The sequence below is a fragment of the Gigantopelta aegis genome, chromosome 14, assembly GCF_016097555.1.
Source record: "Gigantopelta aegis isolate Gae_Host chromosome 14, Gae_host_genome, whole genome shotgun sequence".
Lineage (NCBI taxonomy): Eukaryota > Metazoa > Mollusca > Gastropoda > Neomphalida > Peltospiridae > Gigantopelta > Gigantopelta aegis.
Genome location: NC_054712.1, coordinates 51,345,647 through 51,365,916, shown reverse-complemented (window position 1 = coordinate 51,365,916; position 20,270 = coordinate 51,345,647). Strand labels below are relative to the sequence as shown.

The 20,270-nt window shown below is 39.5% G+C and overlaps 2 protein-coding genes across 2 annotated transcripts in view; both read right to left on the bottom strand.

Moving 5' to 3' along the window:
* LOC121388553 overlaps nt 1-2,374 on the bottom strand; it is a 35,139-nt gene extending 32,765 nt beyond the window's left edge. The window contains exon 1 of the mRNA XM_041519933.1: nt 2,181-2,374. The gene's annotated coding sequence lies outside the window, so the exon portion shown is untranslated. The remainder of the gene's footprint in view (nt 1-2,180) is intronic.
* Nucleotides 2,375-18,197: 15,823 nt separating this feature from the next.
* Nucleotides 18,198-19,247, bottom strand: LOC121389328 (FMRFamide receptor-like). Its single transcript, XM_041520924.1, has one exon. It carries the CDS (start codon nt 19,245-19,247, stop codon nt 18,198-18,200), a length of 1,050 nt encoding a protein of 349 aa, XP_041376858.1.
* Nucleotides 19,248-20,270: the final 1,023 nt, after the last annotated feature.

Sequence of the window (20,270 nt, the reverse complement as noted above, 5' to 3'; positions counted from 1 at the left end):
GTCTTTTGAATGTACGTTATTTCTCCTATAAATAACTAAGGTCATTTGCATATCAAAACATTGGGATCTGAGGGCTACGGAAGGCCATTATGCTTGTTTTCACTAAATCAAGGTTTTTATTAGTGTTTGCAGCAGTGGTGTAAAGACAGCATTGTCTGATATTTCCGTTAACCATAGATGTAAACAACAAAAACAATGTCCCCTTTCTTGTCGGTGGCATTATATTTAATAAATTTTAGCTAATGTATTATTGTATTTTTTTTTAATTAAACATGTAATAAAACCTCGAAGACGAGTTTAGAAAACAAAATAGTTTTATAAGCAATAAAATACCCTCCTGTGATATTCCTCCCTATACCGAATAGATAGTGATAAGAAACGGTTCGTCCGACGGATTAAGTTTTATTTCTCCATCCCCTCAGGAGTAGTCTTTAATGTATGCATTAACTCTTTAACCCCAAAACTATTAATTTCCATATCTTCCACGATCAAACAAACTAACAACCTGAAACTAATCGACTAGAATGCATAGCGACTACACATACATACAAGAGAATGTTTTTTATTTAACGACCCCACTCAAGCGCGCATTTGCTATACGTTTATTGTTGCGTTCGGACAAAACGGTTTAAGGAGCATTAATGACAGTGAGAGAAGAACCCGCGCTACCGCCAAATGGTCCACTGGTTTCCGATAAGCAACTGTTGAATAAGCAATAAGGACGTTTTATATGGCCCAATCACCATAGACAGGATAGCACAAAGCACAGCCTTTATACATCAATTGTGGTGCACAGGCTGTAACTAGACACAACCCAATGGGTCCACCATGTGGGATCGATCAGTCGACCTACCATGAGCTAACGCTTTACCTCTGAGCTACGTCCCGCTCCATATAAAAAAGAAGCCCTAAGTGGGGTTGGGGTTGTGCAGAGGGTCACACCTCCACCAATCGCATGCATACCATATTCTTCTCTCTCTTCCTATAACCATATAACCATAGATTAAAATATGTTGAGTGCGTCGTTACATAAATGACGTCTCTCTCTCTCTCTCTCTCTCTCCTCTCACTCTCTCTCTCTCTCTCTCTCTCTCATCTCCTCTCTCTCTCTCTCTCTCTCTCTCCCTCTCTGTCTGTCTGTCTGTCTCTCCCTTCAGCGCGCGCGCTTGTGTATTCTACAATATAATTATAATATTTGATAAAAAATTTTTTTCAAATTTGAGGTTTTTTGTCACTTGAACTCCCACCTGAATCCGCGCCTGCCCTTCATGTTTACAGATATTTTCTTAAATATAGGTCATACTACGATTTGTGCGGATAGGACGATAGAACCGAACATTAGTTTGAAACGCACTATAGAATGATGCTTTTGATATGCAAATGACCTTAGTTATTTATAGGAGAAATAACGTGCATTCAAAAGACACAGAGATTTTTAAAAAGTGGAATTAAGTCAACTTCGTGCATTTTATATGATGATTTGTATATAAAACCTGTCGGGGTTTGGGTTTGTTTTCATGTAAATGCAAAGAAAACAAATATCGAATAGGAAATAAACGTAACATTTGCAAAAATCTTTTGGTCTAAATAATTGAACAGGATAATAGTACATGTACATATACTACTACAACTACTGCTACTATTACTACCCCCACCAACAGCACGACGGCCACTAACCCGCTCCAATCACAATTGTTTTACCCCACCACCTTTTATAGTTTTCTGTCTCCCCATAATACGATCAAAAGATAATTTGATCCCCTCCCCCTCCATCTCCAACGAGGGAGTCCCCGATATAAAATAGTGTCTACTCCAGTGCCTTGTAGCAATTCACTGGAAAAGCTGTAAAAGTGTCTCTGGGTCCGCCTTGTTTCAGCTATACAAATTTCCCTTCTAAACAATTACCGACAACTGGTATGTCGAAGTCTATGGTATGTGCTGTCCTGCTTATTGGAAAGTGCTATGATAATACGAGCACCTCATGTTACGGAAGCGGGTTTCTTCTCTCATTCTGAACCCCAAGTGTTACAATTTCTATCTCTTAAACACCTAGCACCCGATGCTAAACGACTCTACTAGGGCATTGCTAAATACGCTTTTTTTTCTCTGAAACATATGTTGGTAATGGCGCCTGACCTAGATAAGGAACATAATCAGCGCTGCTACGCCCATATACTTACCACGTGTTGGATATATAACTAGTATCAGCAAAGCGTATCCTCAGGCATGTCCAGTGTCCACCTATAAGTCCTTGTGAACTCATATGCCGTCGTCAAACTGCACCACCTAAGTAATAGGCATGGAAACTAAAACAACTTCTCGGCAAGTGTCCGTTCGTTCGTACACACCAGCATATTCCCGTAATAGGTGTTAATTGGTGTGATTCAGTCGCAGGTATGTTGATTAATCATGTAACTGAACAGTTCACGTGACTACACTTGATATTCGATCCCCTAGACGGAAGTTGTCACAAGAAAGCAGAACATTATCACTTACCAGTGTGCTTATCTGCAAGGACATTTACCTGCATGAGTGACTGGTCTATTCGTACACAGCGGAACGGGTGGTGTGGCGTGTCACTATCTTCAGATATGAAGATTACCCCTCTACCTACCCGGTAGAAAAACGTATTAATATAAAAGTGATCCCTTCAGTTGCTGGCATGCCCGATTTGTATGTCGTATATATTGCTTAAAGGGACATTCCTGAGTTTGCTGCAATGTTTAAGATGTTACCGACTAACAGAGACTTTTTGATGACTGTAATTACATGTCAAATATATTTTTCTACATAAAATATTAGTGGCTGTAAATTAAACGTGTTCTGATCGTTCTAGTATTTGTACCAGGTTAAATTGCATTTCATTTCCAAAATATATTTTTTCGTACGTACGAAATTATTTGAAGACAAAATCCACTTTGGGCTTCTTACAAATATTAAGACGACTAGAAACACATTGAATATACAGACACTGATATTCTAAACAAGAAAATATATTTAATATGTAAATTTAATCGTAGAAATATTTTATTAGTCGGAAACATCTTATAATGCAGCAAACTCAGGAATGCTCCTTTAAAGCCTACTATGTATCAGTTATTGAGGGTTTTACTGTGGGGTTTTGTTTTGTTCAATTCAGCAAACAGTCACTTGAGTATTTTGATAAGCTGATAGCTCTTGTGTGCTGGCGATTTAGCTTAATGTTTCACCTCTTGTATCAGGAAGGTATTTTACCACTAGGCTACGTTCTGCCCCACTCTGAATAAATTGATGAGTACCTCTCGGTGACATTTGGTTTCTTGTTTGGAATATTAATTTCTGAACATCTGATATGTTCTTGGATATCTTAATGTGCATATTACTTAAGAGACTATCTTGGCGCGACTGTTTGACGGGGACAATACATATTTTGATATTATGGGAATTTTATTTGAACAATTAATAAACACCGGTACATCATGATGTTTGCCAATTGAGAAGACCTGAAGTCGGACCTAATTCACCACATTTTCGAAAATTTGCGACCTCTCAGAGGAAACAAAAGTTTGTTTTGTTTAACAACACCGCTGAATGTCATATATTTGGTAATTTAGACATATAGTCTAAGAGAGGAAACTCATTTGTAACAAGTAATATTTTATATGCACATCCCATTATTATTATTATTATTATTATTATTATTACTATTATTATTAATAATAAAAGCATACAACGATGAAAAAAAGTTTGTTTTGTTTAACGACACAACTAGAGCACATTGGCTTATTAATCATAGGCTACTGAGGTGGAGGTCTACACTGTGGGCTTCTAGTCATGATGACCTGGAAAATAATTTTTAAAAAAGGGGAAAAAAAGAAAGTGGGGGGTCTACCCCCTACCCATCTCCTGCGCAGGCGACTGAACCATAAATTATAATGTGAGTGCGTCGTTAAATGTGACAATTGTTCCTTCTTCCGTTTATTGGAGGTCAAATAAATTATGATCAGTGACAATCAACGATAACAAGCGAGGGATATGGTGTCAACTTTTATCTCCCAATGGGAGGACTATAAATTTAAAACGTTTCTTTCTGCTTTATGAAACGACTAGAACACATTGATTTAGTAATCATCGGCTATTGTATGTCAAACATTTTGTAATTTTTACATATAGAGAAGAAACCCGCCACATATTTTCATTAGTAGCAAGGCATATTTTATATGCACCATCCAACATACAGGATAGCACATACCACGGTCTTTTCCAGTCCCCCCCCCCATGTTCCGACCTATGCCCCACACCACATCAAAAACCGTGGTATGTAGTTACTATCTGTGGGATAGTGCATATGAAAGATCTTTATCGCTTTTGGCCAAATGTCGAAATAACTATAATGTTAAACAAGATATAACTAGAACTGAAATGCTGAGGTGTCGCTAAAACAAATGTTTTTCCCCGTTTTTCCTGTTTAGGTGCAATACGTGATAAAGCGCTCGCCTGATGCGCGGCAGGTCTGGGATCGACTCCTGTCGGTGGACCGTTTGAGATATTTCTCTATCCAACCAATGTTTCGACTCTACCTGATACGTGGCCGGTCTATGATCGATCCCCGTCGGTTGGTCCATTGCGTGACTTCAGCGGGTTTCCTCTTGTATTATCTGCGTTGTCGTTAACAATATGTCTGACGCCATATAACCGTATTTAAAATAGTTAAATAAAGCATTCCTTTCCTTCCTCCTAACAAGAACTAACTACGTAATATGAAAATCATTGAACCGTGTGCAGTATAATCATATACATTTAATCTCGTTTAAGGGGCGAGGCGCAGCCCAGTGGTAAAGCTCTCACTTGATGCGCGGTCGGACTAGGATCGATCCCCGTCGGTGGGCCCATTGTGATATTTCTCGTTCCAGCCAGTACACCACGACTGGTATATCAAAGGCCGTGGTATGTGCTATCCTGTCTGTGGGATGGTTCATATAAAAGATCCCTTGCTACTAATAGAAAAACGTAGTGGGCTTCCTCTCTTAGACTATATGTCAAATTGCCAATGTTTGACATCTAATAGCCGATGATTAATAAATCAATGTTCTCTAGTGGTGTAGTTAAAGAAAAAAATCCGACTTTTTGTGCCTCCTGTTTATGACAAGAACTACGTAATATCAAAATCAGTAAGCCGTGTGTAGTATACTAGTAATCATATAATTTCAATCTCGATTATTGTCCATCCTCCATACACGCACATTTGTCTTTCAAAAACTTGTGGAACACAGTTACCAGAGTCATGTGAACCATAAACCCTAAAGCAAGCACATTTAACTATAGAATATCAAGAACCGGCGTTTGGAAATACTATTACTGTCTTGTTCTTGTCTTTCAAATATGATAGGTTGATTTTGCAAAGCGACAATTCTTGTGACTGTTCCTATTATTAAATTCTGTTTTAATCGAAATAGCTCGGATGTCGATTTTCGATGTTACAGTTCGCGATCTAATTACCAAGAGAAAAACGAAACACGTTATTCAAGAATAATATTCTTATAAACGATATAGCATGCTTCACAGCCACGAACATTCCGAACAAACAACACTGATAAAACGATACAATGCGTATTCTCTGCTAATTCTAAACCAGCCCCCCCCCCCCCCACTCCCCCGAAAATAAATTAATAAAAAGAAAATAAAACAAAAGAACGAAAGAAAGAAAAAAAACGAATGTAAACAACACATTTAAAAACCCAGATAAACGACAGAAACACTCTCATACTCCCCAAATATAAAATTAAGAGAGCGAGAGAGACAGATAGAGAAAAAAAGAAAGAGAGGGAGGGGAGAGACAGAAAGAGAGACAGGGAGGGAGACAGATAGACGAAAAAAAAGAAAGAGAGAGAGAGAGGGGGAGAGAGAGAGAGGGAGGGAGAGAGAGAGAGAGAGAGAGAGAGAGAGAGAGAGAGAGAGAGAGAGAGAGAGAGAGAGAGAGAGAGAGAGAGAGAGAGAGAGAGAGAGAGAGAGAGAGAGAGAGAGAGAGAGAGAGACAGAGAGAGAGAGACAGACAGACAGACAGACAGACAGACAGACAGACAGACAGACAGACAGAGAGAGAGAGAGAGAGAGAGAGAGAGAGACAGACAGACAGACAGACAGAGACAGAGAGAGAGAGAGAGAGAGAGAGAGAGAGAGAGAGAGAGAGAGAAGAAGAAAAAAAGAAGAAAAAGAGTTATAAAAAAAATAACAAAATAAAACTAAAATAAAAACAAAAAATCCAAACCCATTTCACAAATAAAGGTCTGTGTCGTTCAGAAGAGGAATGGGATACAACAAAGAAATACGATTACCAAAGGTTAAACCGATCTGACTACCGCTCTGGTGTAACACACTGTTCTATTTACACCCTCAGTCTCTTGCGTCATTTAGCAGAGAATTGTTTAGTCCCCTAGTCTCTAATTGGAACCATTGATGGTTGACAACACTGCAAATTGAATTTCGCTAAAAGCTGGCGTAAGATTTCATTTTGTCTGATACAAATCTTCTAAAATTACGACCATTTATCTGCTGCAATTGCTTGACATTTTGGCTGCCATCACGAGAATTAGAAACATGGCTTCAAATGGAGCTGTTTTGTACAAACAATAGCTCGAAAATTGACTACGGTGTTAGAAGAATATACGCCGTGTTTAAAGTGAGTATCCCTTGAGAGGTCGTGAATGAGGAATTAATGTAAAAGTGACCGGAGTTGAAACTTTACGTCAGTGTTAATAACATAGTGCGTCTCGAATGTGTACAAATATATCTAATAGAACAAGAACTATCTAAGCGCTTCTAATACCAAGATGTCGAGACGTATATTTGATGATTTTACAAAAATATCAAATGAATGAATGAATGTTTAACCACTACTCGAAAAATGCATCGCCTATGGAGTGTCAAGGTAAACATTTTAATGATACAAATATATCGAATATACCAAAAAAAGCCTAAAACCCCAACAGATCACTACTATTATGATTGTAATACGAGTACTAAGATGTCAGACAAAATAATTGGAAACTATTATTACGCGTGCGCATAGCCAAAGGAACAGTATGTGAATGATAGGGGCACAACACTGCGGTGGGATGGGGTACAGGCACATTTTGTTTTACACATTATGTTTTTTCTGAGGGCACTGCTAGAGCAATACATGTCTCCTACTGAGACCCAGTACATTTTCATATCTCCTAAATTCAAGGATCAGAGCTGTGTCAACAATTTACAAATCATAATGAAATTCAAACTTGATCGAGATGTACACAAAATTACAGTTCAAACCTTTAATCATTTTGGACCCAAGGGAAAGTAATAATTATGATTTAACTGATATATACATACATACATACATACATACGTACGTACATACGGAGGGAGAGAGAGAGAGAGAGAGAGAGAGAGAGAGAGAGAGAGAGAGAGAGAGAGAGAGAGAGAGAGAGAGAGAGAGAGAGAGAGAGAGAGAGAGAGAGATCGTGTTTGAGTGTGGGTGTGAGCGAACGCGTGTCTGTTGGGGTGTATTTTGGGTTGTTTGTTTTGGGTTTTTGTTTTTAACTTTAACTTGTTAAAAGTGATGAACTGAATTAAAAACACAGTAGTGCAGTGAGACTGTCAATACGGACCACGTGGGTGGAGAATTCCTCCTCAGAATGATCTGATGACAAATAATGACAAAAACAGGAAGAGGAGTAATTGTCTTGGTGTTCTCTGTTTCCATTCGTGACATGTGTTGAGAAAATAAACGCAATTTTTCGCTGTCACGGTGATGCGTCTTAGCAGAACTCTAAGTAATCTAAATGGATTCTGGGCATAGGTATTAAATAGATCCAAGGATATTTAATGTCATATGTGGTAGACAATAGACACATTGCTGGAAAGTGTTGAGTTAATATAAATAGTAGTAGTGGCTGCAATTAGAGGTAAAGTGTGTTTTGTTTGAAGACACCGCTAGCAGAGTATAGCAAATGATTTGAAAAGTCACTAGCCACAGGGCTAGTGGGTTTATAAATTACACTAGCCCACCAGAATAAAGCATTAGCCCAAATTGTATATCAGTTGTAACAAACCTTTATATAATTTTGTCAAATTTGATCCCTCGGCATTTTCCGTTTTCCCTTTCGCCATCCCACATATCAGCCGGCGTCCGCGCGATTTTTTTAATCGCAGGAGTCGCCGGGGGATTTAGAGCCCGTGGATGAATCGGGCGAATTTCATGTTTGCGACGTGTGCTCTCACATATTAGACGGGGCCCGGGCAGTGCCCTTTGAACACTGGATCGCAGTGGAAACAGTGCGGCCGCCAGGGCGTCGGCCGGACGCCGCTAGATAATCTGGCGGGCGCCCGCTGATTAAAGAACTGGACCCATATTCACAAAAGGTGTAAATTTACGTCTACGACTAGCACTTACGTCTGCCGTAGATTTACGTTTTCTTGAGGACATTTTTTAAAAAGGAAAAGATAACTCAGGAGAAATTGGCCGAGTCGAAAACATCCGTTCGATCACCAACACAAATATGTTCAATCCGTGGACGTTCGCTATCGCAAACTGCTTCAATTATTGGAAATGCTGCTAGTTTCCGTAAATAATAGTAAATAACGGCGATCGTGCTTGATTTATTATATGTACACGACTTACAGCGTTAGTTGTAACCGGAAGCACTCTTGTAGCGTTCCTGGTTTTCTGTCGATCTATCATTTCATATTTCCTTGGTTATTATTTTTATTTGGTTCTTCTTGTTATTCTTCTTCTTATTAATTATATTAATCTCTAATATTAACCTTACTAATAAGGGAATGCCAGGAACGTTACGTTGTGCATGTTATAAAGTATGGTATGAGACCAGTCTAATTTATATTGTGGTGGAAAATTACTCGGGGGTTGTCGGTAGGTTACGGGCTTCGTTATTATCTGACCAATCGGGTTTAAGGGTTATGAAAGTCAATGCAGATCGGGCCGAGGCATTATCCTTTACTTGGTTTTTGGTTTCAAACAAGTAAGTCTTGTTTTGTTCTGTAGGATGTTTTTTCATTGAATTTGTGCTTGCTTCCAAATCATTAGAACGTATTTAAATATTATTATGGGTGGGGAAGAGAGTAATTAATTAAATGGTTGTATTTGGCTAAAGGAAATTCCTTTCCCAACGATTACGCTAGCACATTTTGAGTGGGTTGGGAGTTTATCCGTCTAGGGCAGCGTGTCAAGGAATCTGCTTTCCGAATTAGCAAAACGGAGCTAACGAAAAGGGTGCCGTTAGACTATAATATGATGTAGGATTCGGGGTTTGACTTGTTGAAGAAACGCTTTCCGAATTAGCAAAACCGAGGGAGTTGTTTTTCCGTGTTTTGAGAAGAGCTAGCGGATATCTCAATCTCATTTAGTATTGGTGAACGTTGTTGTGATGGGGAGGTGTTAATTAAAAGGGAACTTAGATTTATTTGTAAATTACTATTAAAATTTAAATGTCAACTGTCTTCGTATTGCGAAATGTTGAGAACTGTTTTCTGTGTTGACCCCCTTGAATAAATATATAATCTGTTCCATTGTTATGTAGTCTGTCTGATACTAGTATTTAGACGTGGTATGTCAAGGCCGCCTATATAGTGTTAATTGCATTGAAGTCTACAACTGAAAGGGGTAGCTGGACCCGGGTTGTGACGGGACATGCTCTTAAATTCTTTTCGCCTGTGGCGATATTAATTGTTTTAGAGGGCCGTGTGCAGTCCCAATATGCACTTAAGACCAGATGGGCTTTGTTACGTAATACCTCCGCGCGACCGTACCTTCCAATACACACCCAGACCAGCTGCGGAGGCCATGTAGCCAGTAGTTACGTAATACCTCCGCGAGTGCGGTTTTTACGACCGTGATTTTGGCGACTAGGCGACAGTGAGTCTGGCCATCTGAGAAAATTGCCGTCTTGGTCGCTGTGGAAATATCACTTGTAGGTATTCGGTACCGCGATGTGCCCCCAGGCGATATTCGCATTTTATAATAAATAGCTAGGATTTTAGAGATATCAGGGAGAAACATATTGGACGGCTCCGGGGAACGTTAGTCCGACTGGACTGGTAAATATTTTATTTCTGCTCTGTTGTATAGCCTTGATGTGATTGATGTGACTTTAAATATTTTAATACTGTATTATACCAATATTATTTAGACGGTGTTTCCGATAATCTGACGAAGTAAACTGTAGGCTTCACTGTTCTAATATATATAAAGCTTAACCAGTCATCCTAGAGGACCTAGGTAAACTGTAGGTTATTGTCTTTATTGTGATAGGTACCAGTATTAATTCTGTATTACAAGGTTACTGAATGAGTAGTTAAGGGTTAATTAAAAATTAACCAGTTAGGAATAGAGTTGTAATTCCTTTATTAATTAAGTTCCCCTGGAAGCGTTTCTCAATTATCACACGTGTGTGTGTTGTATCACGGTGAAGTGATTAGAATATTGTGTAAACTAGACACCTAGTATTAACTAATTAAGTGATTAGTTCTGGGTTGTTATTATTATTGTTGTTGTTAATTAATTAACTGCGGCAAATATATTTGTCAGCTTAAGGTTAATACAGATTCCAAAGAGTATTGTGTTTTGTTGTGTTTTCTAGTGAACTAACGTGCTATATTATATATACTTTATATATAGATCTTATCTCTGATATAACTAGAGCCGAGCCACTCGGGTATACACTGCCCGATACAGAAAGATCTAATAGATATACAGTTAGGAGAGATATTTGGATAATCGTGTTTTATTCAGTTACGGGTATTATTGGATCCCCGTGACAGGAGTGAAAATTGGGGCGCTCGTCCCGGATCTGAAACGGGACATGCATATTTAAAAAAGTATTGTTTGTAAATGGGGGCTTTATAAATTATTTTTACAAATTAACTAGAAGTAGCAACGTTGTTCACTAGAAAATTAATTAATAATAAGTGCGTCATATCTAAACATGGATAAGAATTTGCTGGATAGGCATACGCTCAGTGTAGTGGAGATTACGCGAGCACGTCAGGCCGAGTTAGTTGAAATTGCAAGTGAGCGGAAAATTGATTTAACATCAGCTAAAACCTTAGGTGATATAAAGACAATTATTATCCAGGAAGTTTTTGGTGATAGGCCTGTTATGGAAGACAGTGAGATTTTTCCAGAGATAGAGATAAAAGATTTAAGTGTGGAACAACAGTTAGCTTTTAAAAAGCTTGAGTACGAAAGAGAAGAACGTGCATTAGATATAGAGAGAGAGAGAGAAAGAGAAGATAGAGATAGAGAAAAAGAAGATAGAGATAGATAAAAAGAAGATAGAGATAGAGAAAGAGAAGAGAGGAATAGAGAAGATAGAGAAGAGATATATATATATATATATATATATATATATATATAGAGAGAGAGAGAGAGAGAGAGAGAGAGAGAGAGAGAGAGAGAGAGAGAGAGAGAGAGAGATAGGGATAGAGAATTCCAGTTAGCAAAATTAAAAGTGGAACATGAGTTAAAGTTGAATACTGAAGAAGTTAGACGGGAGGCAGGAAATGGTTTTAACATGTCGGAGGCTTATAGATCAGTGCCTGTATTTGACGACCAGGACGTAGATATGTTCTTCCAACTTTTTGAACGGGCCGCTAAGCAGCTAAATTGGCAGCAGTCTAAGTGGACATTGTTATCCGTGTCTAAGTTTAAGGGGAAGGCTAGCGTAGCTTATAATTCAATGAGTGATGAGCGATCAAGTCAGTACGACCTAGTTAAGGCGGAAGTGTTGAGGGCTTATGAATAACGTAAGCCTAGTTTTACACGTAAACGTAAATCTACGACTGAAGAGCAATTCACGACCCATATTCACAAAATATCGTAAGCCTAGTTTTACACGTAAACGTAAATCTACGACTGAAGAGCTATTCACGAAACCACGAAAACGTAAGTTTCGTGTAAAGTTGGACGTAAATATAAGAGTGCCTCAGGTTGCAACTAACGCTGCACGTAAGTTGTGTACATATAATAAATCAAGCATGATCGCCGTTATTTACTATTATTTACGGAAACTAGCAGCATTTCCAATAAATGAAGCAGTTTGCTATGGCGAACGCCCACGGATTGAACATATTTTTGTTCGTGATCGAACGGATGTTTTCGACTTGGCCAATTTCTCCTGAGTTATCTTTTCCTTTTTAAGAAATGTCCTCAAGTTCGTACCAAAACGCGGATCCCCACCAATACCAAAATGCCATGGTTCACTGTTCGCAATGTTATTGTTAGCAGACGACAAACAAAATTGCGTTTTGCGCATTTGTTATTTACCCGGTAGCCATCGTTTCTAATGTGTTTTTATTAATTACTGCAGTGAGAATGTTAAATCGTAGATTTACGTCCAACTAAGTTACGTTTACATTTACGACCATCTTTGAGAATAAGGTGCTTCTTGCACGTAAACGTAAATCTACGGCACACGTAAGTGCTAGTCGTAGACGTAAATTTACACTTTTTTGTGAATATGGGTCCAGCTCTCTAAGAAGCAACTCATCCCATCGCTGACTGCAACTCCGGACATCGGCTCGCCGTAGTCGCCAACCTCTCCCCTAACGGCCTTAACGATATAGATCGGACTTTAAACTTTTAGACCTTCGTTCAAAATTTTATGTCGAAATTACCTCTTTTTATATATATATATATATATATATATATATATATATGTATTATTGTTATTAAAAATGTTCCAAATTATATAAATTTCTATTTTCAAAATTCTGTCCATTCACCCCACCCAACCCCCCGTGAAACTAATTATCTATCTATCTAATTTCTTTTTGACCGCCCAATCTAATCTAGCGACCAAATTTAATGAGTAGATTTTTTTTAAAATTGATTATATTAATTAGAGATGAGTATCAAAATTTTAAAGGCCCACTATTTAATTTGTGGATGTAAATTTCAAAATTGTCCCCTTAATTTTTTTCTGTCCCGGAGCAAGTTACTGGCTATCCAGAGACAGGCCCCGGGACGGATATGCTCGAAACTCTAGTGGTATATGAGCATGTAAAAATTATTCGCACTCGCGCTTGGAAAATCGCAGATTTGGGAGTCAGGTTTACACGCCCGCGCGGTTCGGGCGACCCCTAAATATCGCAGCGGAGCCCGTAGAAATCGGGCAGCGTTCGGCCGGACGCCTCGCGAAAATGCCCTTTTTGGCCTGTTTTAGGAGTCGCGCGGGCGCCGCGACCGATATGTGAGGGCCGCTTTACTCCCGAGAAAAAGGCGATCTAAATATTGAATGAATGTTCTGCTCCAACAGCTCTCAAGAAGTAGCTCATAATGATTTATTAGTCATCGGCTATTGGATTTGGTAATTTTGTCATTTAGTCTTAGAGAGGAAACCCGCTACATTTTTCCATTTGTAGCAAGGGGTCTTTTATATGAACCATTCAACAAACGGGATAGCTCATACCACGAACTTGTATATAACAGTCGTAGTACACAGGCTGGAACTTGAAATAACCCAATGTTCTCTCCAACAGATGGACGGACTGTAGCACAGTGGTTCACGGTAGGACTAGGATCGATCCTCGTCGATGGGCCCATTGGGTTATTTCTTATTCAAGCTAGTACTCCACACCTGGTGTTATAAAGTCCGTGGTATTTGATAGTGCATATAGACGATTTTTAGCTGCTAATTGAAAAAAAAGAGTAGCCTATGGCGTGGCTGTAGCTGGCTTCCTCTCCGATTATCTGCGTATACCTTAACCATATTCCCCACGCCATTTAACCGTTAAAAAAAATATGTGGAGTGTGTTGTTAAAAAAAACTTTTTTTCTTGGGGATAGATTAACACAACAACAAAATAAATGGGATAATGGTTTATTTTGTGGGATCAAACGTATATTAATATTTCAAATCATACTAATATCGCCATTAATAATAACAGCTAAAACTCTCTTTCTGTATAGTTGTATCATTAGGAATACTAATAATATATATTTCAAAAGTAATCCACTGAACAGAAATATATATCGATTAATTGACTATAGAGTCGAGTTGATGAATTTGACTTATATTTAGATTATCAGTCACGTGACCCAAAAGCTAGATTGTAAGAAAAGAGAAAAAGAAAAGAAAAACAAAGATTGTATTCTGTTTAGCGATGACAAACTGTTCTCTGTGTAGCTAATGCTAGTGTAGGACTATCAACTGTCACGACGACGTTGACCAAATCGACGGTTGTATTGACATTTTCCCAATTGCCAACTTACGATGGGTGCGCTCAGATTAATATCTTAATCGGTTGTAGAAGTCGTATTTGACGAAAATCGAATTGTATGAGCGCTCAGACTAGCTAGCAACTGGACAGTCGTAGAATCGAGAGAGCAGAACGTTAAACAACTTTGTCGTGACAGTTGGCAGTCTGAAAGTAGCATTACGCTATATTATTCGATGAAGAATAAAGTTACTTTAGGTTATAATAAAACAGACTTATACGTTATACGCCAGTAAGTTATGCATCATAACACGCATCAACAAAAACAAAAACAAAACGAAACAGGAAACCAAATATTACAAAGTGTCCAGGTCCTACATCCTATACTGCTTTAACATGATTATATCCAATTAAGGTTAAAGCAAGCTGTCATGGGCACACACCTCAGCTCACTGGGCTGTCTGTTCAGAACAGTGAGTTTAACAGTGGTTAGTTGTTAGGAATAGTGATAGGGAAGTCTGTGTGGTAGTCTTACACCTGCGTACTGAGTCGTTAAACTTGCCTTGAGTGGTAGCCGGTACTGGGATGCGAAACCAGTACCTACCAGCCTTAAGTCGGATGGCTTAACCACTACACCACCGAGGGCTGGTCGTGCCCATAACAAAATACGGGACGTCTTCCCTGGACTTAGTCATTGCCTTACCAGTGGCCGAGTCCACGGCATGATTGTATGTACGGGGGGGGGGGGGGGGGGGGGGGGGGGGGGGGGGGGGGGGGGGGGGGGGGGATTTAGCTCAGTCGGTAGAGTGCTCGCCTGAGGAGCTTGCGTCGAAGGATCGAACCACCTCGGTGGACCATTCGACTGAATGTTTTTTCTCGTTCCAACCGGTGCACCACAACTGGTCAAAGGCCATGGCATGTGCTTTACAGTCAGTAGGAAAGTGCATATAAAAGATCCCTTGCTACTAATGACAAAATGTTGGGGTTTCCTATCTAAGACTCTATGTCCGAATTACCAAAAGATTGATGATTAATTAATCAATGTGCTCTAGTGATGTCGTTAAACAAAACAGACTGTATATGTACAGGTGATGCATGTAAAAATCCTCTCCGACCCTTCGAAAATCTCCGTTCTACTATTAAAGACATTTTATAAACGTCATAGTAATAGTCATAAGGAATTTATGTGAACATTCAGAGCAAGCTGTTGTAGCGCACGCCTGTCTTGGGCGCAGGTATTGACTTACGCCGGCTCCTCCGTCCAGGACAGGAAATGGGTTGAGGGGAGGAGACCCCTCGCTGGCATGTGGAAGGGATCACACGCAGCCTGACAAAGGTCGGGGGCGGGCGGGGATGTTATAAACGTTAACTGAGTTCTAATTTATAAGGTGGTCCTTGAGAGCACTGAAGCTGATGCTTCTGCCCTGTAGCTAATTACTTGTGGAATACACTGGTCATGTATCTGCCCCGGGTTGGCTCCCTGGCCTCCCAGAGATCGAACTCCGGGGCGGACATGCTCGAAACCTCTATGATATATGAGCATGGCAAAAACGTACGCAACGCAACTGGTCATGCCTAAACATCAAGTGGATGTGGTAATGATCTAAATATAGTACTAAACCAAATAACATCCGTCTGGGTCAAGGTTCGAGGTGCACCGAACTTTTAATCGAGCAGTTAATACCACACCGCCTGCCATAGACGATGAATGTAACAGTATTTGTTGTCAAAATAAAAATAGTTTCATCTGGGCAATAAATGCAATTTTATCTCATCTAGTGTCACTGTGTCAAGTAGCTTTGTGCGAAACTAGCTTGTTGTAAGACCATCCGGTTATATCGAAACTAATCCATAAAAGATTCCACATTCTACGGTTAATACTTCGAGGGATGGGCTTTATTACTGATATATATGGGTCATAGTGTGGTTAATATATTGCATATAGTGTTTTAAACATACGTTAACATTGTCGGCATGTGATTTGTTTGTATTAGAACAACCTAAGCTAACCTGGAGCTAATGCAAATGACAATACGGAGCACAAATGCAAATATTGTGAAACAATAAAAAAAGTACCTTAAAGTAGCGTTATGTTTTCAAAAATGTAATGCTATGCTCAAACTGTCAACTGTCACGGAGGAGTTGGCCAACTCGACTGGTGCGTTGCAATTTCTCCAACTTCCAACTCACAACGGGTGCGCTCAGACTAACAACTAATCGGTCGTTGGTGTTGTATACAACACGAATCGTGTTATAAGAGCGCTCAGAATACCAACTGGACAGTCAAAGAGTTGGCAAGCTCAGTCGTGACAGTTGGTAGTCTGATCCTAACATGTCATTTCGTAATCGCAAAAATGTCATAGTATACAAATAAAAACATAATAAGTAATACAAACTTCAGCACAGAAAGGTAATCACGCAAAAGGCAGTAGAGTAATTAGGTTGTAGGTGTCACCAGGGATCCGTTTTCTGTGATAAGTTAGTATATTAAAATATGAATGGCTAAAATCGTTTTTCAAGACAACAGTTTGAAAAAGAACATAAAATAGAAAAAATCCCCGAAACCTTATTCGTTTGCTTCGTCGAATCCCATTTGGTGACACTCCTGGCTGTGTGTTCGATTTCGAAAGTAATTACTTGTCAGGTTCGTTTGACACATACTTATTACAATCGGTTTAAAGGGACAGACCCGAGTCTGTTACCATTGCTAATAATATTATGTTGCCGACCAACAGAGATGGTGTATTAACTATAACGGCATATTAAACACATTCTGGGCGGGACGCAGTCCAGTGGTAAAGCACTCGGCTGATGCGCAGTCGGTCTAGGATCGATTCTCGTCGATGTGCCCATTGGGCTCTTTCTCGTTCCAGCCAGTACACCACGACTGGTATATCAAAGACCGTAGTATGTGCTATTATGTCTGTGGGATGATGCATTTATAAAATCCCTTGCTACTAATGGAAAAAAATTTATCAGGCTTCCTGTCTAAGACTATATGTCAACATTACCAAATGTTTGACTTCCAATAGCGGACGATAAATACATCAATCTGCTCTAGTGGTTTCGTTAAACAAAATAAACTTTAATTAAACGTATTTTTGGCATAAAATATCAGTGTCTGTGTTTTAAATGTGTTTGATACTCCTAGTGTTTGTACTACTTAATCGTCATTTTTAGTTCTAGTTCTACATTTTTAGTTCTAGTACTCACTAGTGTTCAATACATATATATCTTTTAGTATGTACGAAATTATTGTGAGACCAAATCCAGTTTGAGATACTTACAAACATGAGAATGACACGAAACGCACTGAATATATAGACCCTGCTATTCTAAGGGGGGAGGGGGGGGGGGAAGCTATATTTAGTATGTAATGTTTGTGGTGAAACCATTTTGTTAGTCGGAAACATGATACAATGACAACAGCCACAGGACAGTCTCTTTAATACATAATTCCAATACTACTAATGCTAGTATCAGAATGTCAACTGTCACGACGAAGTTGGCCAACTCGACGGTTTGCGTTGTAATTTCCCAAACCCCCGACTTATGAAGGGTGTTTTCAGATTAACAACTAATGGGTTATACGACGATAATCGAGTTGTAAGAGTGCTCAGACTAGCAACTGAACAGTCGTAGAAGTCGTGAGAGCAGAACGTTGGCCACTGTGTAGTGACAGTTGGTAGTCTGAGTCTAGCATAATATTGGCCTCGTGAAAACCGGTGTCCTAATTTGTCATGGAGGTGTCTCCCAAGGCATTCTAGGGTTACGGAATAAAATGAAGTTCTTTGAAAAATAAAAAATAGACGATACATTATTTCTAAGTAATACATGCTATGACAATCCTTTTACCACCATTTATTCACTGAACATAAATAATTATAACAGAACATCACAGCTACACTGATTACCACATAACTTAGGTTATAATCCGAATATTTCAAAACATCCACACATCCAAAATTAAAATGAACTCAAATGATATTGTTATTGGGTATAGAACTATCAGGTACATTTGGAAATGGTACCGAATCGTCTGTCCCTCTCCGAATTCCGTGACACAACGGACGACATTCTCCTGCGCCAAGTTCCGGTTAGATAAAACAACGTCCGCCGGAAGCGACGCCCAAGGACACAGTAGAAAATAAAATTAGCCGCTGAATTTAACACTCGGGCAATTTCGCTTAAAAGCTCAAGCACAATGCGTGTATCTGCCTCACAGGTCCGTTTACAGATAGTGTCCTCAAAAGCCGGAAGTGGATAGGCTAGGAAAAACACAGTCGTCACCGCGATAACCGGAAGTGTTAGTCGTCTCCCGTTATCGCTCACTGATTTGGAATGACAATTAGTGCGCACTAACTTTATCTTCCTCACCGAATGCAGGAGCAACAGATTGAATACGACCATAAGCAACCACGGTAACATGTACACGAACACCAGTTGAAGGTAAACACAATAGACGGCTTTGTAGCCTAAACTTGCCCCGAACTCCGAATAAGGATAATGCGTTGTACTGTTCCATGGACGGCTCTCAAGATCAATAGCTACGTAATGAGGAATATTGTACACTAAACAATATATTAACACCGCTAAAGAAATCTTCTTGGCGGACGTCAGAGAGAATATAATTCGTGATTTCAGCGGTTTCGTTACAGCGACGTATCTTTCCAAAGTCACGATTAACGTCATGAAAATAGTGCCGCTCTGGGCAACGTAATTGACGGGGTAGAACATGACCGTCTGGAGGTCTCTAACGGCCACGGAACGTCTTGATGACAGTGCTGCGAAACATTTAACCATGGCAACCAGCAATATGACGTTGTCGAAGACGGCCAAGATAACTAAGAAATAGGCTGTGGAACACCACATCCTCTTTCGCTGTAGGACAACGATGGCGAGGGCGTTGCCTATGAAGCCGAGGACTGCCACAACGGCGCCGATCACACGGAACGAGAAGGTGTGGTTGGCCACCCATTCCATGAGCTCCCGACTCAGGCTGTTCTTCGAGGTGAAGTTCGAGTTAAAGAAGTTCTGGAAAATCGTTCCATTTTCCATTGTTGCCGCGTAAAACCACAAACACTTTACTTGATGGTCTCAAGAACGTCTCTTTAGCATAACTGTCAGAAAGATTTCATAAGCCGCTGTAGTCAGGTGCTAATGATGATGGATGCCATCAACTGTAAAGAAAAAGGAAAGAAAAATCACTTACGGTTGTAACACTCACTAAAGGAAAACAAAACATATTTTCTGTAATGACTAATCTACACAGTAAAGGTATACATTATCAGAGAGCGATGTATCAAAAGTAATTAATGGCAACCTTGTTTCACTAGACGACAAGTGGTTTTAGTAGCACTCTAGTTAGGCTGCCAAATCCTACAGAAAATGAATGCACAACATGCAACAGATGCTTAAAGGCACATTCCTTAGTTTGCAGCATTGTAAGATGTTTCCGACTACTAATATACTTCTACGATTAAACTTACATATTAAATATATTTTCTTGTTTAGAATATCAGTGTCTGTATATTCAATGCGTTTCTGGTCGTCTTAATATTTGTAAGAAGCCCAAACTGGATTTTGTCTTCAAATAATTTCGTACGTACGAAAAGCCCCCCCCCCCCCCCCCCCCCCAATATTTTAGGAAATAAGATGAAATTTAACGTAGTACAAATATTATAACGATCAGAAACACGTTTAATATACAGCCACTAATATTTTATGCAGAAAAATATATTACAATCGTTAAAAAGTCTGTTAGTCGATAACATCTTAAAAAGTGCAGCAAACTCTGGAATGTCCCTTTAAGAAAATAGTACTTAGATTATGGAATTCATACTAGATTAGTGATATCAAGAGGCGCTTTGGGACGAAAAATCCGAGTCAAGTGTGTTGGGCGCGGCAAGAAGACCTACCACGTGTTGCACATTGGAAATATCACTTTAAAGACGAAAATTAATATACATAAAGAACCGTCAAACGATGTCTGCTTGTGTTTATGTGGTTATAGTCTAGCCACTGACGGCACTCGCGGCGGTTCCATTCAGAACACATGTTAAATCGCACACGCTAGCGAGT

Excerpts from the sequence above, each read along its gene's own strand:
- LOC121389328 (XM_041520924.1), bottom strand. The coding sequence starts at position 19,247 with ATGGAAAATGGAACGATTTTCCAGAACTTCTTTAACTCGAACTTCACC.